General features: G+C 37.5%; 1 protein-coding gene across 3 annotated transcripts in view; it reads left to right on the top strand.

The window, feature by feature from the left end:
- Nucleotides 1-4,920: 4,920 nt before the first annotated feature.
- Nucleotides 4,921-20,147, top strand: part of csmd3a (CUB and Sushi multiple domains 3a) — a 228,751-nt gene continuing 213,524 nt past the window's right edge. For 2 of the 3 annotated variants that reach the window (XM_043231853.1, XM_043231852.1), the window contains exon 1: nt 4,921-5,248. In XM_043231853.1, the coding sequence (XP_043087788.1) occupies nt 5,098-5,248 (151 nt within the window). In that variant the 5' untranslated portion in view covers nt 4,921-5,097. The remainder of the gene's footprint in view (nt 5,249-20,147) is intronic. The other variant, XM_043231854.1, reaches the window with a different exon arrangement.

Genomic DNA, 20,147 nt, shown 5'->3' with positions numbered 1-20,147 from the left:
TTGAATCTAGAATCTGAGGGTGCAAACATTTTTTCTTGAAGCTCTTAGCTATGCACGTAAGCAAAACTTGAATTTATGAAATATCTTCATGATTTTCATGATATATACAATATTTTATTTGCTTTTGGTAATATTTAATATTGTTTTAATGCATTTGTTTTTACTGTACATACATTTTTCTTTATATGTAAGGCTCCTAAAAGAAAGTAGTTTTTTTTTTTTTTTTTTCTTTATTTTTGATTTCTTTAGTTTCATGAGTTCTCCTAAAAGCATGTTTTTGTGTGCTGTCTTCCACGTGCGTGTTCTCGTGGCTCACTGAGTGATTAGTCACATGGCATTTACGGCTCGAGTGATTGGCTTAACAACTTCCCTGCCCAGAACCGAGTGGCCATGAGTAAAGATGGCAGATTTCAAATTGCATACATCCTTCCCGGTGCCAGCTGAGCGCGTGCCAGACAGCTAAACGGATGCAACCTCCAGGTAAGATAGACCTCCTGGCCTAAAAACAACAACAAACAAATTACACACTTGACTTTAAAAATGTCTGAAAATAACGAGCATTTCAGAAAAACAATCTTTTTATTTTTTTTGTGCAGCCGCTCGGCGTTCTTTTTGTCGGGACGAAATATCATTGAGAGATGTTCAACGACCTTCACGAGCTGATAGAACCACGAGATCAGTGCTTCCAGATGGGTGAAAATGGACGGAGCACCTTGGCGGTTAACAGACTAAATTGGAAGGACTGTAAGAGGGACTGGCCTGGAATTCAGAAAGCAGCGCGGATCAGACGAGGTGAGAGTGGCTAGTTATTAAATTGGCCAGCAGGCAGAACGTGGGGGCAGACGAGACCTCGCAAAGTGCATCGCTAATGAGTTTCTGTAATGCTCCCTCTCATCTTTGAACCAGACCTTCAGATGGAGCCCATTGTTGGCAGGGAGGCCAATGCAGATTGTTAGCGCAGGCCGAACCTCCAGCCCAGCTTCCCTGGATAACTCCCTCTCTCTCCTAATCTATGCTAATGAAGCGGAAATCAAAGCTCGAAATGTCCAAGTAGCGCGCTTCCTACCTCAGTCATGTTCAAAGCTGTATTAAAGATGACAGAAACAAGTCTAGAGCATTCTTTCACCGTGTTATGTAGCCCACAGGGGCTTTGTGTTTAACTTCTAAAACAACCATGTTCGGATTGTAACATGAATGATGCAGACGCATGACGTCTGTGTGGGCCGATATTTTGAAAGCGTTTTTTATTTTTCCATTTTATTTTCACATAGGAATGCTATGGGTTACAGCATCGCGTTACTCTTAAATAAAATGTAACTAGTTGTTACATCTGGTAGAAAATACACTTTTACGCTACATTTTCTCACTGTTCATCTGACTGAGGTGTTGAGGTGGTATGCTTGGCTTTCAGATATTTTTCAGATTTTTTTATTGGAGACGGTATTTTTTTAGTTTTGTGCTGTGCACATGTTTTACCCCCCAGACATGTTTTCTTGTAATAATACAGAGGCTGTACCATGAAATTGCATTGTCAAGGTTTTTTCATTGTTTTTCATTACCTTTTTTTCTCCCATACTGGAATTTTATGTAATATGCTATAAAAATAATACTTTTTTTGGTTTATTTTAATAACTTTTTTTCTATTGTACTGTAATTTTATACTACTTAATTTTTTTTTGTGCATGACTCTTAAAAGCATGCAGGATTTATATATTTTCCCTTTATAATCTAAATTATGTAATATAATTAATACAATATAGCCTTTGACTTACTTTTTTTGCCATACTATAAATAAGCTATAAACCTATTTTTGTATAACTTTTTAAAAGCATGCAGGATTTATATATTTTCCCTTTCTATATTATATATTGTATACATTTTATCATATTATATTATGTTTATATATTTTATTATATTATATTTAGCAAAAAATCCTGCATGCATTTAAGAAAAAACATAATTTGAGTAAAATAAGTTAATTACATGTTATACAATTTTTATTAAAGATATTCAAATAAATATTCTATTCTATTATATAAGATTTTTCAGCTGTAATAGAATTTTCAGTGCCTGTTTTTTGTGTGGCGTGAAGTACATAATTTTTTCCCCTGTCTATATTATACATTATACAAGTAGTTCTGTTACATTTGAACTAGATTTCCTCACTTGTGGTCTGAGACACTCTCTGCTCCAGAATTGAGGTGTTGTGCTTAGCTTGCAGATGTTTTTGCACATCAAAAGTGGTATTTTTTGCTGTGCACTAGTCTTTACCTCCAGACATGTTTGCATGCAATCGTATATAGGCTGTACCATGAAATTGCATTGGGAAAGTTCATAGTGGCCGCAGCTCGGGCTCCAGGGCAGAGCAAATCCCCCGCTGCTCTGATGCAACCCCTAAATTCTGCCATTTTGTTCGCTACAAATAACAAGTACAACCCGATTCCATTAAAGTGCTCGGATTTATTTTTGCTTACCAGCAGTATTTTGACGTTTCTAAAACATAAATCTCACGGCGAGCTGAAAGAAGTCTTTGTCCCGCCGTGCACGTCTCTAGAAATATAATGCTCATCATGTTCTTGCATACTAAAGCATGTTTTCTTGCACACCTAAAATATATTCCTATTTATCCCAACACGAGGGAGAGAAAGGTTTTCAATCGCATCAATCAGAAAATGCATGTTATGATGCAAATTTAACAAGCGATACTTGGAAAAACCGAATCTGATTGCATAACACGTTGCCTCCGACGCTGCCCGTTTATATATCTAATTTCAGTTGTATTGATATGAAACAAACGCTTTGACAGCGAGCCAGGCTTTCGGTGAGTAGCAGCTTTGCTGGCCTCCACCAAATCAATGGACAGATGGGTTGCTCTAGAAATAAATCATAGAAAAGCAGCATGCTTTGCATTCATGACCATGTATCATAGATGTTATTGCAGTGGTGCCGTGTTGCAGCGTGTGGGCCGGTGCTTGGCAGGAGCGTAAGTTGCATGAGACGTGCTTTCTTCAGTGGATCGGACTGCAAAGAAATGCATCAGTCTTGGTTTTCCCCACATGATTTAAAACGACTGTAACTCAAAAGCGTGTTTCACCTGGACTTGGGTTCACGTCGCGCTCGCGTCACGCAATATGTATTGATGTAGCACAATGACGGCTCTGGATATTGCCGTGCAACTTATCGTATTGTGTTGGCTGGGCCTGAACTGGCGTCGAACCTCATAAATGAAAGTTTGCGGAAAATGTTCTCAACCTCGGGTTAAGTTTATTCATCGAAATTTGGAGGAATGTAGCGTTGCGTCACTCTCTCACTAATTAATCAAATGCAGTAAATGGGTGCCGTCAGAATGAGGCGAACGGCTGATAAAACCATCGCAATAATTCATAAGTTATCCACACCGCTTAAGTTCATCAGTTAACACCTCATGAAGAAAAAAGCTGCATGTTTGTAGGAAACCAATCCAACAATAAAGCATTTTAACGCCATACCGTTGCTTCTGGCCAAAAAAAAAAAAGTCTGTAATCCTTGTTAACATAACGCAATAGATGTTTGCTTAAATTGAATGTATAATCTTCAAACTTGACGTCAGGTGAAGGCACGGTTCCCGTGTTTAGTAACTGATTGCAGTACACACCTATTGAGTATACGGAAGCACGAAGGAGTTATAGGGTTTAGGTGAAGATGAATCCTTCTAGGCTGCTTTTTGCACATATCATATAAATAGAAGTCTCAGTCAAACAGAGGATTTTGTGGTGCTTTTTAAGTCCTTTAAAACCTGCCGGCTATTTGTATAGAACGCTATTTGCGGTTAGAAAGTCTCGTTTTGTCTTCTACAGAAAGTGTCATCGTGCAATTTTTTTAGGATGAGTAAATGAGGCTAAGTTTACGGGTGAAGTGTTCCTTTAATGGCACCTTCTGCGGTCTATAGTGTGAAGTAATTAAATCAGCACCACGGACAGCTCTTGACTGACCTCTATGTGTGTTCACACTGTTGATGCTTTCAAGCTCCGCCATAGAAAACATCTTCAATTTGTTTATATTATGAGTCTCTATCTTTCCGATTACTGTAATCTTGAGCTGTCAACAAATATTTTTCAAAGAAACCCAAGCTCTCAGCCATCCTTATCCGAATGTTTGCATGCAAATGCATGCGTGTGCGCGTGTATTAGGTTTATGAGAGCGAGAGAGGAGTCGGCTGTGTGTTAAGAGTGCTGTATGGAACAGACGTGGTCCTAACCTACAGATGGCGGAAGACTCCCTCTAAAATCCCATCTTTGATTAAACGTACCTTAGGGGGGGGGGGTGCATATAGATAAATTGGACGCTCTCCCACTTTTAATGAAGTGCTGGAACGGACTGATTATGATAATACAACATGCAAACTGATGCATAGCTTTCAGTTGATGCACTGCAAATATGTTAAATACGTAAACGCAACTTTCTGCATGTGCGTACGTGCTGTAATGTACCATGAAAACGCACTTGTATATTTTCAGTGCAACCTGTGTTTGTTAAAAGCGCTATATAAATAAAAACGATTGATTGATTGATATTAGAAGTAAGGCGTTGCTTTTTGTGGATGCATCTCTATATTTGAACTATTCCAGTAGTTAGGTAACATTTGGTAACTATTTTTTTTAAATGCGTTTGCATTCGTTCCGCGTTGCACGTAACACATTTTCTCTGGACGCACGCATTTTGGCTGATGCGATCCATTTTATTCACGGAGCGCATTGTACACCGCGTTTAGTGATCGATGACGACGCACTGGTGTCGCCGATTGCACGCGTTCACTTTTGAAAACGACGTTCGAAACATGTGACGCGCGTGCATTTGGCAACTCTTTCGGGAAATGCAACGTGCATGCGAATGCATGCGTTCATTAGAGATGCGTTGAGAGCGGCACGCGCTTCTCTGTAAGTGAGGAGAGTCGTACGAGGAGTACAGAGAATACTTTGTGCCCCTGTTGGCGAGATGGTTGAGTCCTCGTCAAGGTTGCTGCTGTTGGTCTCCTCATACATCCAGTGCTGACTGACTCCAGCGATCAGTCTCCTCTCCAGCGCGAGGAATATCCGTTTCTGCCGGACACTTGAGACTATGAAAGCAGCTGATAATGAGGGATGGCGAGGATTTCTAGTGCTTTCACGTAGAGGATGTATCGGATGCGCTCACGCTACAACAATGACGATTAAAACTGGATTTATCATTGGGAATATAGTGTTCTGCTGTATACTGTCGTGTGTGCAGGGTAAGTGCTGCTGTCTTTGGGTCTGTGAGACCGCGAGGGGCTGCAGGTGTCTGGATGAGATGGGGAAAAAAACGCCAAAAAACATAGGCAGGAGTTTATAGAGTCTCGGTTGTGTGTGTGTTAGGCTGAACATACGTGTTCACACGCAGCTGCAACTATCATATTCCAAAACATTTTTTTATGCGTCCACTGTAATCGAGCCCATTAGTACAGTGCACTGATCAGGATTGATAACATTTTTCTGGTTTATTGGGTTTATTTTGTCCTATTTCAGGACATCGGTTTTCTCAAGAAATGTTCATTTTCATCGCATATGCTCTCATCAGATTGTGCAGATACTGTATGGAAGTGAGCAAAAGTAATCTTAGACTTAAATGTTATGTCTATCTATCTATCTATCTATCTATCTATCTATCTATCTATCTATCTATCTATCTATCTATCTATCTATCTATCTCTTCTCGCTGTGAAAGTGAACAATGCTTAAAACCTCTCTCTCTCTTCTCTCTCTCTCTCTCTCTCTCTCTCTCTCTCTCTGTCTCTCTCTGTCTCTCTCTCTCTCTCTCTCTCTCTCTCTCTCTCTCTCTCTCTCTCTCTCTCTCTCTCTCTCTCTCTCTCTCTCTCTCTCTCTCTCTCTCTCTCTCTCTCTCTCTCTCTCTCTCTCTCTCTACATTGTAGCATCATTATGATGTTAGTCTTCTGTACGCAAAATATTGTAACATGCCAGTTTTAATCTTCCCAAGGAACACGCACATTTATATATACCTTGTTCACTGTAAGAAAAAATATAGCTGAAAGCAGCACGCTTTTTTTTTTTTTTTTTTTTAAGCTATTCATTAATTTAATAGTTTGTTCAAAGGGGCATTAGCCTTATTAGAATTTAGGTTGTTTTTTTGTCCTAAATTTGTCATCACGGCGTTTAATGTTGCATGCGGCCTTCCACGTGATATTATTATTGGTTAATTTTACAGTAACAGTTTAGTAGCTCATATTGGTTGGTGTATTGATATTATATAATATGATGACACATACAGTAAAGCTGTAAAGACCTGTAAATTATTTACCAGAATGCCATCTTGTAATGATTTTTACAGTGTAGAGAGTTAGATAACTATGCGATCCAAGTAGGTTGATGGACACAGACATAGGTGGACAGATTTATCGGACAGTTTTCGAGTTTATTTGAACACGTGCACCTTAAAATGCTTAATTTGACAAAGGGTTTATATTTATTTCCTTTGTCGACTCTCCTTTTCTGTACCGTTTTTCTCTCTCACACTTTATAATGCACCTGGTCTTATTAATCTTTTTAATGAAGTGCACAGTTCAGGATTTCTGCAGGGCTTTGCTTTAATGAAAAGCACAGGTTGCATGGGTCCTGTAGTACCGGACAGCAGGCATGATTGATTGGTCTTCATACGTTTATGCATTAGATTTATACCCGGCTGACTAACCTCGCAGAAATAGCTCATAACTGCCCACCAGAACCGTCTGTCACATACAGCGGCTCATAGGGTAAAAGTAGTGACTTGCGAAGAATAAAATGTCACAGTGGAGATGTTGTGAATAAAATAACAAGCAGATCTTGTTGATGGATATCGCAAATCCACTCTCGGAAACTAAAATCCATCTTTTTGTAGTGCAATCAACACGAGTCGCACTTGACGTGACTAGAAGCTGACAGGATGAGTAAAAATCCCCCACGCTGCCGTTTAAAACCATTTTTACTTTCAACAAACACCTTTAAACTTGTGCAGCGTTCCCTCGTGTGCCTTAGTGCTTAGTGACTCAGTCTAATGGAAATCTAATGGAAATTATAGAATGGAGTTGCGCTGCCGCAGCACGACATTAACCTCCCTCGTATTCGTTTTTAGCTTTCTTGCGTACGTTCGTGTGCCAAACAACAGCGGATCATTGTGCATACTAAAGTCCTCATTACGTTTCCCTCCCGGTGTAGGTAAATGTCATACGCTACTGGGATCGAAATGCCGTCGGACAGAAAGCATGATTACTGTAGTTCAGCTCTGAGATCTGCTCGATTCATCATGATGTCACGTTGGTAAATAATGGCCCTTTTTTCACGAATGCAAATATTTAGTGGCTTTCTTCTATCAACAGCGCTCCAGCGATGAGACAAGGCCGCGGGTATTGCAGCCGTGGCTTTGAAGTTATTTCTCATATAATGTCCTTGGCCAAACAAACAGCGCTGCACTGCCTTCAAGGCTCTCTTGATGCATTTTTAATAAGAGGCGCTTCGAAAATTGGGCAGCGTTGTAAGATGGGAAGACCAATGAAATAACTTTTCATCTCATTTGGTATTATCGATCTAGGTCCCGCTCGGTCGGTCGTGGCGTGGATGGTCTGGTGTGGTTTTGAGTTTGCGAATCCACATGGTGCTTTCGTTCGCTCGGTTGGAGGACGTCCTTGATCTCTAGTGCTTGGCTTTGTTGTCCGAAAACCAGTTTAGGTATCTGAAATAGTTCAGTCATTGTTTTCTTGCCCTCATTCTCCTTTTTTTTTCCACAACAAAGGGGAATCTTTAAGCAAGCCTAAGTCTGAGGACAGTTACTAATGACCAAAACACCGAAAGTAGAACAAGCTCCAATTTTGCTCTCTGACAAAGATCTCAAATCCCGTTCACGTTGGTTTGAGATTGTCTGATGGAAATCATTGCAAAAATGTTTTTTTTTTTTTTTTTTTAGATAAAAAGATGAAGTTTGTTAGAGAGATTATCGGAGTATGTATTGTGAGATGATACTATTTCAGTCTTTTTGCGTTTAATTGAATGTGTTGCTTGCAGTTTCTTTGTTGGATGTGAAAATTGCTAGCAATTTCTCACACAATTCCTTTGAGAGCATGGGAAGATTTGGTTTTTGTCTCACAGAACTATTGTATGACTATAGCGGAGAGACTGCTTTTACGGTACTTTCTGAAGTTTGACAGCTGTGGTCAGTATAAACTGTAAAAAAAAAAATAGTTTACATTTAAAACGAGAAGAGGATCCCGTTTTGTCAGAATTCTTCTTTTTTTTAGTCCACAGGGTTCTTTCATCTGCTCAGTTGGAATCTCTAGCGCTTTCTTTGTTGCCCAAAAATAGCCGATAGCTTAAATTTGGGGTTCTGGAAATAGTTCAGTTACAGTTTACTCAAGCTCATTGTGTTTTTTTTTCCACACCAAAACTGATTTTTTCCGGAAGAATTTGAAGGTGACGCTAGTCCAAAGAGAGGTCATGACAATCAAAACAGCATAAAAGCAAAGCGAAACCAATTTTTGTTCCGTGGCAAAGATCTCAAATCGCGTTCACATTGATTTCAGATTTAAAAATTTAACGTCGTGCCAGCTTTGACTTCCTTGACTCCAAACTAATAATGGTTCCTGCTAAAATTGTGAAGAAGATAAGTCAGGGACTGCTGTTTGTTACTTTTTGATATTTTTCTGAACGGTTCTTGACAAAAAAAAAAAATATTTCTCCGGATTGGATCGAGTATTATTTTTGATCTACATCAAGTAGATCCTAATTCCAACATGTCAGTATTTTCTAGCATGCGTCTCAATACTGAAGATGCTTGTGATTCAGCTTTAACCAGTGATTGACCGGAGGATGCGATGCTGTTCAGATGTGCTCAGTATCTGCAGCTTTAATTACGAGTTCAAATGCAAACCGGGGTTTATTTTGAGCAAAGGCACGAGATGCTGCAGTATTTTAAGAGTCCATTATGTAGTTACTGTAAATGAATGCATACCATGAGCTTTCTTCAATAATTTAATTGATCCCTTTAGCTACGAACAACCCTAGAGGAAAACAATTTTGCTCAGATATTTTTATAACTCAAGAGACCCAACTGAGCTCTCAAGTATCGAAAGTGTCTCGTATTTATCTCCTATAATGTTTTTCTAAGCGTGGAGCTATAAATGGATGTGATTAGCATTTCAGATCAAATGGTTTTGGAGGAAGCTGATGTCCAGAGATGTTTGGGTTCTTTGTTTGTTGGCGTTGGTATCTGGGCAAATCCTAATTCAAATCCTATTCATCAAACAGTCAGCAAGGCCAAACTTAACATTTTTGCTTCAAGATGACATTTTATCACTTTCAGACCTTGACTTGCAGAGAGATTTTAATGAAAGTTTTACCAATATTACCGTCTTGTTTCCCCACAACATCAGATTCAAGTGACAGCATGTCGCCTTCAGCAAAAGAGCCAATATGAAACTATTTTCTATTTGATCCCGATAACCTTTATTCAACATCGCTCTGGAGCTGAAATGCTGTGAAGATCACATTTAAAAAAAAAAACAGCATGACCCCTGAGTGGAATAGGGCAGGAAGCAGCTAGGAAATTAATTTAATCAGTCAAGCAGATGACGCATTAATTGACATTGTGATCCATCATCAACCTCTCCGTCCTTATCAAAGATAATTGACTTGAAATGCTGCTCAGATGTCAGATTTGTCTTGTAGCTATCCGGATGACTTTTAATATGTGCTTAAAATATTTTGCCCAGTCATCTTTCATTCAACTAATGATATATTAGGTTGTCTGAAGACATGTTCATCCACTGTACTCTGAGATCTGAGAGACTAGCTTAATGTGAAATAGATTTTTTCAACAAGAATAAATGCATCCAATCAATCAGTTGTTTTGGTTTCAAATGTCAATGTTTTGATTGATTGATTTATTTATTTAAACACCAGTGTTCACTTTTAAACGTCAATATCGGGATTTATTTAAACACAAGTGCTTTTTGATTATAAGTTTAAACATCAATGTTTTTTTTTTTTTTTTTTTTATTTAAACAGTGTTTGGGGTTTTTTTTTAGTTAACGGTTTTAATATTTTTTTTTTTTGTGAACGCAATAAATATTTTACCTATATATTAATTCGCATTTTTGTTGTCTCATATTTCTGTGGCATTGCTTTTTTTGATGAATTATCTATCATACATGCTAATTTGTCCCCTTTTGGCAAAATGTATGGTAGTGACATTAAAATATATATTTTTTAATTTTTTGTTTCAATTTGTTTCAATTGTATGACTGCAATGTGAGGTTTACCATTATAATAATATAATTCTTTTTTTTTTAAAAAAAATCATATTTCTGCCTGTCTTAAATTAGCAGGTATGCATTTTTTTAATTGCCTTTTTAAAATTTTTTTATTTTAAATTATCCGCTATATATGAAAGTCATCCTACTGGTATCCTGTTTGCATTGGCAAACTGCATTGGTTTAGGTATCATTCATGTTTTTAACACAAGCCATCTCAGGAAAATCTTTAAACAAATCCCTAATCCTAAGTATGAGTGACAGTAATAGTAATAGTGATATTGTCTATCCGCTTATTTCCCATCCATCTCCTACCTGCTTATTGTGTTTCCCCACACGTTTATCTCATGACATTTGTTTTTTTTTCAAACGTCTTTCCTATGCGCCGCAGTCTTTTGTTTTAAGAAGCTTTCAAAAGTATCGCTCAGCTGCACAACCTCTCTGCTCGGTTATCAGGCGGCGCTTCACAGGGTTCACCGGAGAACAGCTTGATTGACAAACACCGCTTAAGTTCATTACACAAACCCTGGCTCTTGCCTTCCAGTCGAGGAATCCCTGGTCTTGGAAGGCAGGCGTTTTCTCTCGAATCGAATAACAGATGGCAGACCTGGGCGATTGTAATTATTCACCAGCAAATCAGCTCTCTCGTTTATTAACCAAATCAGAGCCAGCAGTAAAGTCACTGTCTATTCTAGCGAGCGTAGGGCCGGTGGTAATTGACACTGATGAAGTTTGATTAGTTGTGTTGGGGAGTTTAGCTTTAATACTCCTGGAAAGACCCGCAGGGTAAGTTCTCAGGCTGTGTAATGCTGAAATTTGTATTGTTTGTGCTCGCTTCAATAATTCAGTGCTTTCAATTCCGATTACGTCACTTGTTTCTTGTCAAGCGATTGCTTTCTGTCAGAACGGATTACCTTTGATCACTGGCTTAGTGGTTTCTTTAGTGAACGTAATCCACATATATTGCCCGTTTTGAGTTTCTTGAAGTGTCTTAGATTTAGGAAGTCTTTGTCGGGTAGACATGAAACATAAACTGGCACAACATAGTCCACCTAAAAACAAAACTTGGCAACATTCATGTTTCCAATCTGCCTTGAGGAAAGCCATCAGGTTTGTAACCGCTTGAGGATGAGTAAATGATGATAAAAATTACATCTCTTTTAGTGCCTTAATGTGATTTGATTACAAAACAAAATATGGGTGCAAGTGGCATCTGCGATTAAATGATGCATGCAATGACTTTTAAAGTGATTTTTAGTGGATGTACCTTAATTATGAACATGTTCCACTAACCAGAAAGTGTACAAATAGTTTTTTGGCTGTCTAAAAAGAAAACACAGATGCCCAGTCATTTAAAACGTCGTGCTTTTGTATAGAATTAAAAGTCCAAAGCACCTTAATGTCACGTTTATTGACCAGTGAGCCCTACATAAAAAAAAAATCAAGTACATATTTAATGTCTACAATGCTTATTTCCCAGTAGAAATGGAGTTATGAGTTGGAAAAAAGTCAACATTTAGGAATTGATTTAATTTCGTCACCACTTAATTTTGATTACTTTTGTACATATACTTTGAAAAGACAGCATTTTTCATTTGCAGAGACGGCCTGTGTCTTTGCACACTTATGCTATTGTTATAATATTGTTTAATAATTTAAAACCTGACTTGCATTCTTACCGTGTGAAGCCTAGCGTATGAAATAAGTCTATAATCTTTTTTTTTAATAGGAAAGGTTAGATTGCCTGTCTATTTGGTGACTGATTTATTCTTATCTTATATCGTGATTTCATGCATCATATTGCATGATATAGGAAAATATGTAGCTCACTTGAGGAGAAAAAAAGCACGGTTTTATTGAGAGGTTCAAACTGAGCATAAATATGCAATATTTATATATATGGCCAAAAAGTACAATGAAATTCTAATAGTATGTAAATTATCGGGATGTTCATGACAGCATAGCAGACTGCTTACAGTAAATGCATATAAATATCAATTGTAAAATGTATAGATATTAAAGCAAACACGTTTTTGAATCAGTGCTCCATAGCTTCAAACCATATAATGCTATACAACACATTAATGCTTGAGAGATGAGTTTTATAGGGTTAATTACTCTTTCTTTGACTGGGTTTTGTGACGTTAACGTTAATGCATTATGTAAAAGTTTTTAGCGACTGATGCTTTTGAGGAAATACTCTATTTATTGTCAGCCATGATTCATTTATTTTAGTTTCGTCCCGATAGTCTCAAGAGTATTTGATTGATCGTGTGAACTCTTTTTCTGTGTTCATGTGTAAAAATTATATATATATATATATATATATATATATATATATATATATATATATATATATATATATATATATATAATGGACCAGCACTTTACGGAGCACTGTACTTGTGTTTTGATCACTAAAATTAAGACTAAAACATAAAGTCAAAGAAAGAGTTGTTTGGTTGCTAAGCCTAAGGTTTGCCCTTTCCTTTGGCTTCAAAGGGCCATCTCCTCTGCTTTGATCAACTTGACTCGTGTTGAGATCCCTGTTGCCTCATCCACCGACTAGCCTTGCTACAAATCAATACTGGCTTTCGATTGCAACTTACAGCGTGGCTGATAGTTTGTTTTCAGATGTAATGAACAGTCTTAAACAAGAGCGTGGGTCTGTCTGAGATGACCCCCAGCTGGGTGTGATGGCTCTTATGACAGAAGTGATTGATCCACAGCAATGTCTAATGGTTTCACAGCTTGTTAACATACCGCAGGTCTAGAGGGCCAGTGATTGTGATGCTGAATTCAGCCTGTTATTCTTCAAAACAAGCATTATGCAGTCAAATATGAAGTGTGTTATTAGCACTGAATAGCATTGCAAGTATAATGACTGTTTTCAAACAGGTTTCTTTAACATTTGTTTGGATGAACAGATTATTATGAAATCTGTCTGTCTGTCTTTTACTCGCATCTATCTATCTATCTATCTATCTATCTATCTATCTATCTATCTATCTATCTATCTATCTATCTAATCATAACATGTTCCATTCATCTCTATCTATCTATCTATCTATCTATCTATCTATCTATCTATCTATCTATCTATCTATCTATCTATCTATCTATCTATCTATCTATCTATCTATCTATCTATCTATCTATCTATCTATCTATCTGTCTATCTTTCACTCTCTCTTTCACTCTATTAGTTGTTCGTTCTCTCTATCATTCTGTCCATCTATCATGTTTTATTTGATCTTTCATTTTATCATTCTATCATCTATCACTCTTATCACTCATCTTATCACTCACTCATTTTTTGTGGTTGTTTTTCCTATGCACCCATATCAGTATTTTTATATATGTACTTACACATCTCATAACTTTTGTTTTTATTTGGTAATTTTTTTATATTTTATACAGTTATATTTTGTTGCTATATATATATCCTGCATTACATTACTTTACATTATAAAAGGAATTAATTTAAACGTTTTGTTGTTATTTGCTCATCCACGTGATTCCACACAAATTCAGTTTATGTGGATTACGTTTGTTTTGTTGCTCTTGTTGACTGTAACTGTATAGAGAAGAGCTGCATGTAGATTCTAGTACAGTCATTCGCCTCTGAACTATTTCTTTAATATTCATGAGCCAAGCAGATTTATAATGTTCCCCTCTACTTTTCAGCTCATTTCAGGCTAAACCTTTCCAGTTGGAGTTATAGTGTTGTTTAAAAGAACTCACCTGCCAATGAATCAAGCCTTCGCTGGCTTGCATTTTTGTATCCAGTCACTTCACAGTTGGCTACAGTGGCCCTTCTGGAAGCCCAAACCTATTTTCTCAATCCGTCTGCATGCATATCGTATCTTATATAGACACAAGGCCCTACGAGGAAACCGGCGTGGATGCTGTGTGCCGTACGAGCCTTCGGAGCTTGTCAACTCCGATTCTTCTCTGGCCATCTGGTTATGTGTGAAGAAATAAGATTGAGGTGTATTGTCATCTCTGTTCTGCATCTCCAGTGGCAAAACAAATTGATTGAGCCCTCGAAGGTCTGTACGGTGGCTGGCGGGTGGAGACGACGTGTTAAAATCTCCGCAGGAGCAGCTGGGTCCCGTCTTTGGCCCGCATTCTTATTTGAATGAGATTTATGTGTTTAGATGTTGATTCGTATGACTGACCTATTTTCTCCACTCGGCGATCGCAGCGTGATGCTAATGCTGTTTCTCGTATCAATTTATAGCGAGCGGCGGCAGACGCATCGCCATCACGGTGTCAGCGGTCACCCGCGGAGGGCAGCGTATAATCAGAGTGATTGGTGGATGAGACCAGATTTCCCGCCGTGAAAGTAAAGCGCAATGAGGAGCGCAGATAAAGCATCTAAATGAATTTTGGGCCGATGTGATCGTGCGTGATGGAGCGCGAGGGTTCGTTTTGGGGCGGCGCCTTCTCAAAGTGGTTTTGAAGCGAGTTTACATTGATCTCTAATGGATTCTGTTCCAGAAAGGTCTATTTCTGCAGCTGTTTCATGCCATTCGCTGGGTTAAAGATTAGACTGGCCGTAACCCTCCAAGCAAACTGTAATAAAGCGATTGCAGCATTCGATAGGAATCTTTCAGAAATGATTAACACGCGTGTTTGATGTGAAGGGGGTCCGTCGTGCCCTCCTGTAGCTCGGAGAGAACAAGAGAACCCTTTGAAACATTTTTGTGCAATTCTGACTCCATTCTGCTAATCTAATAAGTTCCCTATGGATACAATCAATTCTTGTATTGCATTTTTTGCATATCCCGTTTCGTTCACACCGATTATACAGGTCATGTTATACCCATTCAAACAAAACAGTGCTTGGTTTTTTTCAACCAAGAGAAGCCACAAGTTCCCCAAAATGTATAGCTTTAAATACTGTGATTATAGAACAATATTTTATTATTCATAGGCAATTATTTTTACAGTTTATTAATTTGCTAGTGTGTGTTTTTTTTGTATTCTTCAAAATTTGTCATTTTTTTAAAGCCAGGACCACCAACAGTGGCCCCTTAAAAATTGTACCATTTGGCAAAGTTTTTGTCTTGTTCTTATTTGTTTTTGATTAGTTTAGTTCTTTGGTGTTGAGTGGATTTGGTTTAATTAAGTGTTTTTGTTTTCCTGTCGTTTTACTTGAGCTTTTATTTCATTGTCATGGTTTGTAGGACAATTCTTAAATACTGATGCATCCATACTGATGACATATCATGTTTCATTATTCATGCAGCATAAAAATACTGATAATGATAATTTTGCTAGCAAATACTGTAGTTGTGTAGATTTCAAACGAAACATAAAAAGAGTCTTACCGCTTGCAGTTCAGGCTTATTTGATGTTAATAATTGCTTTTTAACGGCACCTTTTTGTCCTTGTTTACAAACACGTTGTTTAATAGGAGTATTGAGTTTGAGTATTGGCCTTGGACTGTAGTACACGGATAAAAAAAAGAAAGAAAACGTCTACGACATGAAGAAATGAGTTTGTCCTCAGCTTTTAAAACCGAAAGCCAAATGGCTGTGCAAAGGGCTTGACGACGCTTCAGAAATAACCCTCAATTCTGAGAGTCGATCTTGTGCCTTCTCTGTGTAGACTAAGGGCGGTCAAGGACCAAAATCACCCCATGATGTGACACTCCGAATGGAGACAAAGGCTGATTTTTGGTCACGATTGCCTCCAATTGCAGCTGCCTGATGAAATTAATGGTTTAGCATTATCCAGGCAGAATGACTCTTTCCACCACAGCTGCACAGAAGTTACAGCCTAGAATGGAGTGTTCCGTCCCAAAGCTCAGATTGCGTCAGTTTGGAAAATTAATTCTTTTTGGTTTTATGGTGCTGCGTAGCTAAGGTATCAACCCACAGTATAATTGCTATTATTATTAATAATAAGAAACATGAAGCTTTAATAACGACAATACTGGTAACACTTTAAAATTGGGAACACTTATTAACTATTAACTACAACTTTCCCCTCAATAAATTCCTAATCTGCTGCTTATTTATAGTTAGTAGTTAAGCAGTTAGTAGTTAAGTTTCTAGTACTAATAATCTAGTTATGCATGCTAATAAGCAGCTATTTAAGAGACACTGAAATACCGCAATAATATATTCTAATAAGTGCATTCGAATGGTTTTATCATTTGTATTTATCGAGTAAATATGTATTAATACTTTATTACATCATGCGACTTGAGTTGTGGGTATTATTTTCAGTGTTTTCTCATTTAGATCTCATTTTGGTCTAAAGATGGGTTGATTACACAATTATTAGACCAGTTATTATTGATTAGACCTATGTCCAATAAAACCAAAATCATCCACAAATGTTGTAGTGCTGTCTAGTTTTGTTCTTGTAGTAAAATGCATTGTATTTAAGTTGTGATGTTTCCGGAACTTACGCATTTGCACCTAAAGTCTTAAAAGACTCTTCCTTTGTAATCTATACCGTAAGATGAACAGCGTTTTTCCGTTTCATCTTTGATGTGGTTTCTGGAAGGTTTTTAAACGTCGCACTGTGACGTAACCTAACTGCAATCAAATTGAGAAGGTATGAAAACGTTTTGTACTTGCCGGAATTGTCTTTTTTTAATTAGCCGTAAAAGGTTTGCGATAAAAGAGATTGGGCACTTGCAGAATTTGCAAGAGTCTTTGGTGCTGTCTGTAAATGTTTGTTTGATGTTCGAGCCTCTGGGCACAAACCAATGGATTTGTGGGTTTTGAACAAGATTTTCTGTATTTTTCGAGTCATTTTGAAATCCGCATATAATGCAATAGTGATGCAACAGACACGGTCCTGACTTTTCTTTTTCACTGCTTTATAATCAGCCTTTCAAAATAGATTGTACTGGTTCTAGTTGCTGATTTATTATGTGTTCCATCAAATCTAAATTAAATATGTCATGGCAACAACCTGTTCGCTGCACGTTTCCATAGCCGATGTTATCTTAGGACTGAACCTATTTGCATGCAATTTTACATTAATATATTGCAACGCTTTATCTCACACTATCGTATGTTCCTTTTTAAAATCTATTCATATCAGGCTATTATGTCCTAATGAAGGAGCCTGCTGTTGTTGTGCGTCATTCCTAACTATAGCCTTTAGCCATGATTATTTTCAGTATTACACTGCCTCTTTTACCTTATTGCTTAATTAGATCCAAATTTTAACGATAGGGCCTTTAGAGACGTGACCGTACATTCTGGAGTATTTCAAAGATTTTTGTTTGTGGGAAACGGCTAGAAGCCAATTAGAATGTTTTAGCTTTCATTGTTGCGTTATTTGGAATTGATCATGATTTTCTCTAATACAAATGTGATTTATTTATTTATTTATTTTTTCATGTCCCTGTAGATGGAATTATTTTAGTCTCTCGAAACTCACAGATCTGTTAAGAAAATGTCCGGACCATTCTTCACTCTAAAATCCCCTAGGTAGAAGATTATTTTTTGCTTAAATAAAATTATGCCCGTTTAACATATGCATGCTAATACCTCCTTATAATCATTACTGTAATGAGATAATAATGACATATTTGAATTGTAAATTATTTCTACATCCCGGTGTAGTATTTGCTGTATAGCGTTCATGCTGGTTTAAAAATGATTTTATTATATATTTTTTAATTGCATATAATAAAAAAATACCTCAAACATCTACAGCTTACAAAAAACAATCGATATATTGTAATGTTTGAGGCTCACAGCCTTCATCAGGTATTGCATAACTGCAGTGTTGCAATATAATGACTGTTTTTGCAAGCTGCTGCAGTGTGTGGGATTTTCTCTTCTTTTCACGATGTTTCAATGTCGTGTGCCACCTGCCTGCAATCATTCAAGTTGAGTATTTATTTTCTAAAACAAACGCCGTTGCACTAATTCAATAACGATCCAGTGACAAGCGGTTTGTTTGACTGAAAGCGAAAATGGTTCAAATGATGCTAATGAGAATTTGAAAGAAAATGTGCTAAAATGCAATAATTGTCAAAGGTGTCCGTTTTCTTAGCGCGTTCTCGATGCGTTTCTCTTTACTGTTCTTTTAAGTTGCCGGCGGATTTGTGGAGGGGATTGTATCAGGTCTGAGATCGGTGGCTGTGAGTCAGTGCAGGCCTTTCCCTTCTGAATTCATTCTCCTTGCCTTCCTGGCTGACAAGATTGAGGAAATAAAAATGGGAGAGAAAAGATCCTTGATCTCAGGGAGTCTGCAAAGCTAATTACGCCTTAAGGGAAGCGGAAGGGGATAAATGGAAAAGCTCAATTAATGCTGGTTGTCATTACCAGTCTATTTGCTCAGGTTGATGCATAAAAAGCCCTACTAATTTGTGTGTAGCAGGTGGTAGATGCACACCCACGATGGCGAACCGGTTGACATATGAGCAGCGGTCATTAAAACGAAACCCCTAACGTCTCCGAGGGCAGACATCTGATGATGGTGACTCAAACTTTCGCACAGTTATAGTAATTCATGTCACAACCGAACCATTATGGGCATCGGCGCACAAACTGGCATGATTTGACTAATGTGATTGTGATGTCAGATGTCACCAGTTGTTTTTCTTTTTCAGAGAGTTGAGAAATGTCTCCGCTGCTGTATTAAGCTCAGAGAGGAATACTAACTAGCTACACAAACAACTCCCGGAGGATAATTGTATTGCTTAGAGATTGATGCCATAACTTATAATGAGAAATCTGGTTCACAAACCATTTTACTTCCATAATATGGTGCATTTCGCAGTTTAGCAGAGTATGTGAGGAATAATCAATTCTTTTTGCATCAGGAATTGATTTGATTGAGGGAAAAATGTAGGTTTCGCTCCAGTGAACTTTGAAATATCCAGGTCATTCCAATGGAATATTCTGAGTAGCAACAGTAACCAAGGGGAGTTTAGCGAAGTCAATTTACGATGGATAAAATAAATCATTCTATCTTTTATTAGAACTGAATATTCAGTTTCGCTTAGTATTACATCATATTTCAGAAGTAAAACGAACATTAAAACGGTTGCGAATATTTCATATAGATTTTTTTTATGGCAATTATGGAGTAATTTCCTTGTGTATTACTTTCTGTATTGATCAGAGATTGCTCAGTCATATTCCTAAGGAAGCTTATAGTTGTGAAATGCACTTTTCAAACCATTTTACTAATTTGGAAGTAATCGTATTTAACAGTAAAACAGAAAATTGATTGAAATTGAAAGCAGCAAGAGCAACCTTGCAGGTGGAGTTGTGTAAAGTCAATTTCTGATGCATAAAATCAGTCGCCCTACGTTTATTAAGCAAAGATCTTTGGAAATAGGTTAAAATAATGAAGTAAAACTGGTTGCGAATGATTCATGTTGACTTGCAAGTCTCAGTCGTCATGTCCACGGGCATCAGGAGTTTCAATGTCGTCATTGATCCGTTGAGTTATACAGAGATTCTTTTAAACGGAACATTCTGTCTGGAAAACAAGATGTTGTGGTGCAAGACCCTTTTGGAAGAGCAAAGCCATTGGTTTGAGTGCGTATCAGGATCAACTAAATGCGTGATTTTTTAAAAAAAGTTTTCAAAGTAAGTAAAGTTGAGGCATAGGTTATTGTCAGGACATTTCCGTGCCTATAAACATGACATGGCACAAAACTAAATGTGATTGGTTGCTTTAACTGCCATTCACATGGCTTCTTGGTCGGTCTGTTCCCATTTTAAAGTGGCCAAGGTTTCCAGACCTTTTACTATCAGTCTGAAGGTCTGGCTATGTAAGACATTTGTGATTTTTAATATCTTTTTGTAGGTTATGGCAGTCATAGACTCGTGTTTTCTTGTCTCTTTCTTGCTGTATTGCTTGAAAA

The sequence above is a fragment of the Puntigrus tetrazona genome, unplaced genomic scaffold (genome assembly GCF_018831695.1).
Source record: "Puntigrus tetrazona isolate hp1 unplaced genomic scaffold, ASM1883169v1 S000000456, whole genome shotgun sequence".
Classification (NCBI taxonomy): domain Eukaryota; kingdom Metazoa; phylum Chordata; class Actinopteri; order Cypriniformes; family Cyprinidae; genus Puntigrus; species Puntigrus tetrazona.
The sequence above is the reverse complement of the archived record's forward strand: the minus strand, read 5'-3'. Positions and strand labels throughout refer to the sequence as shown.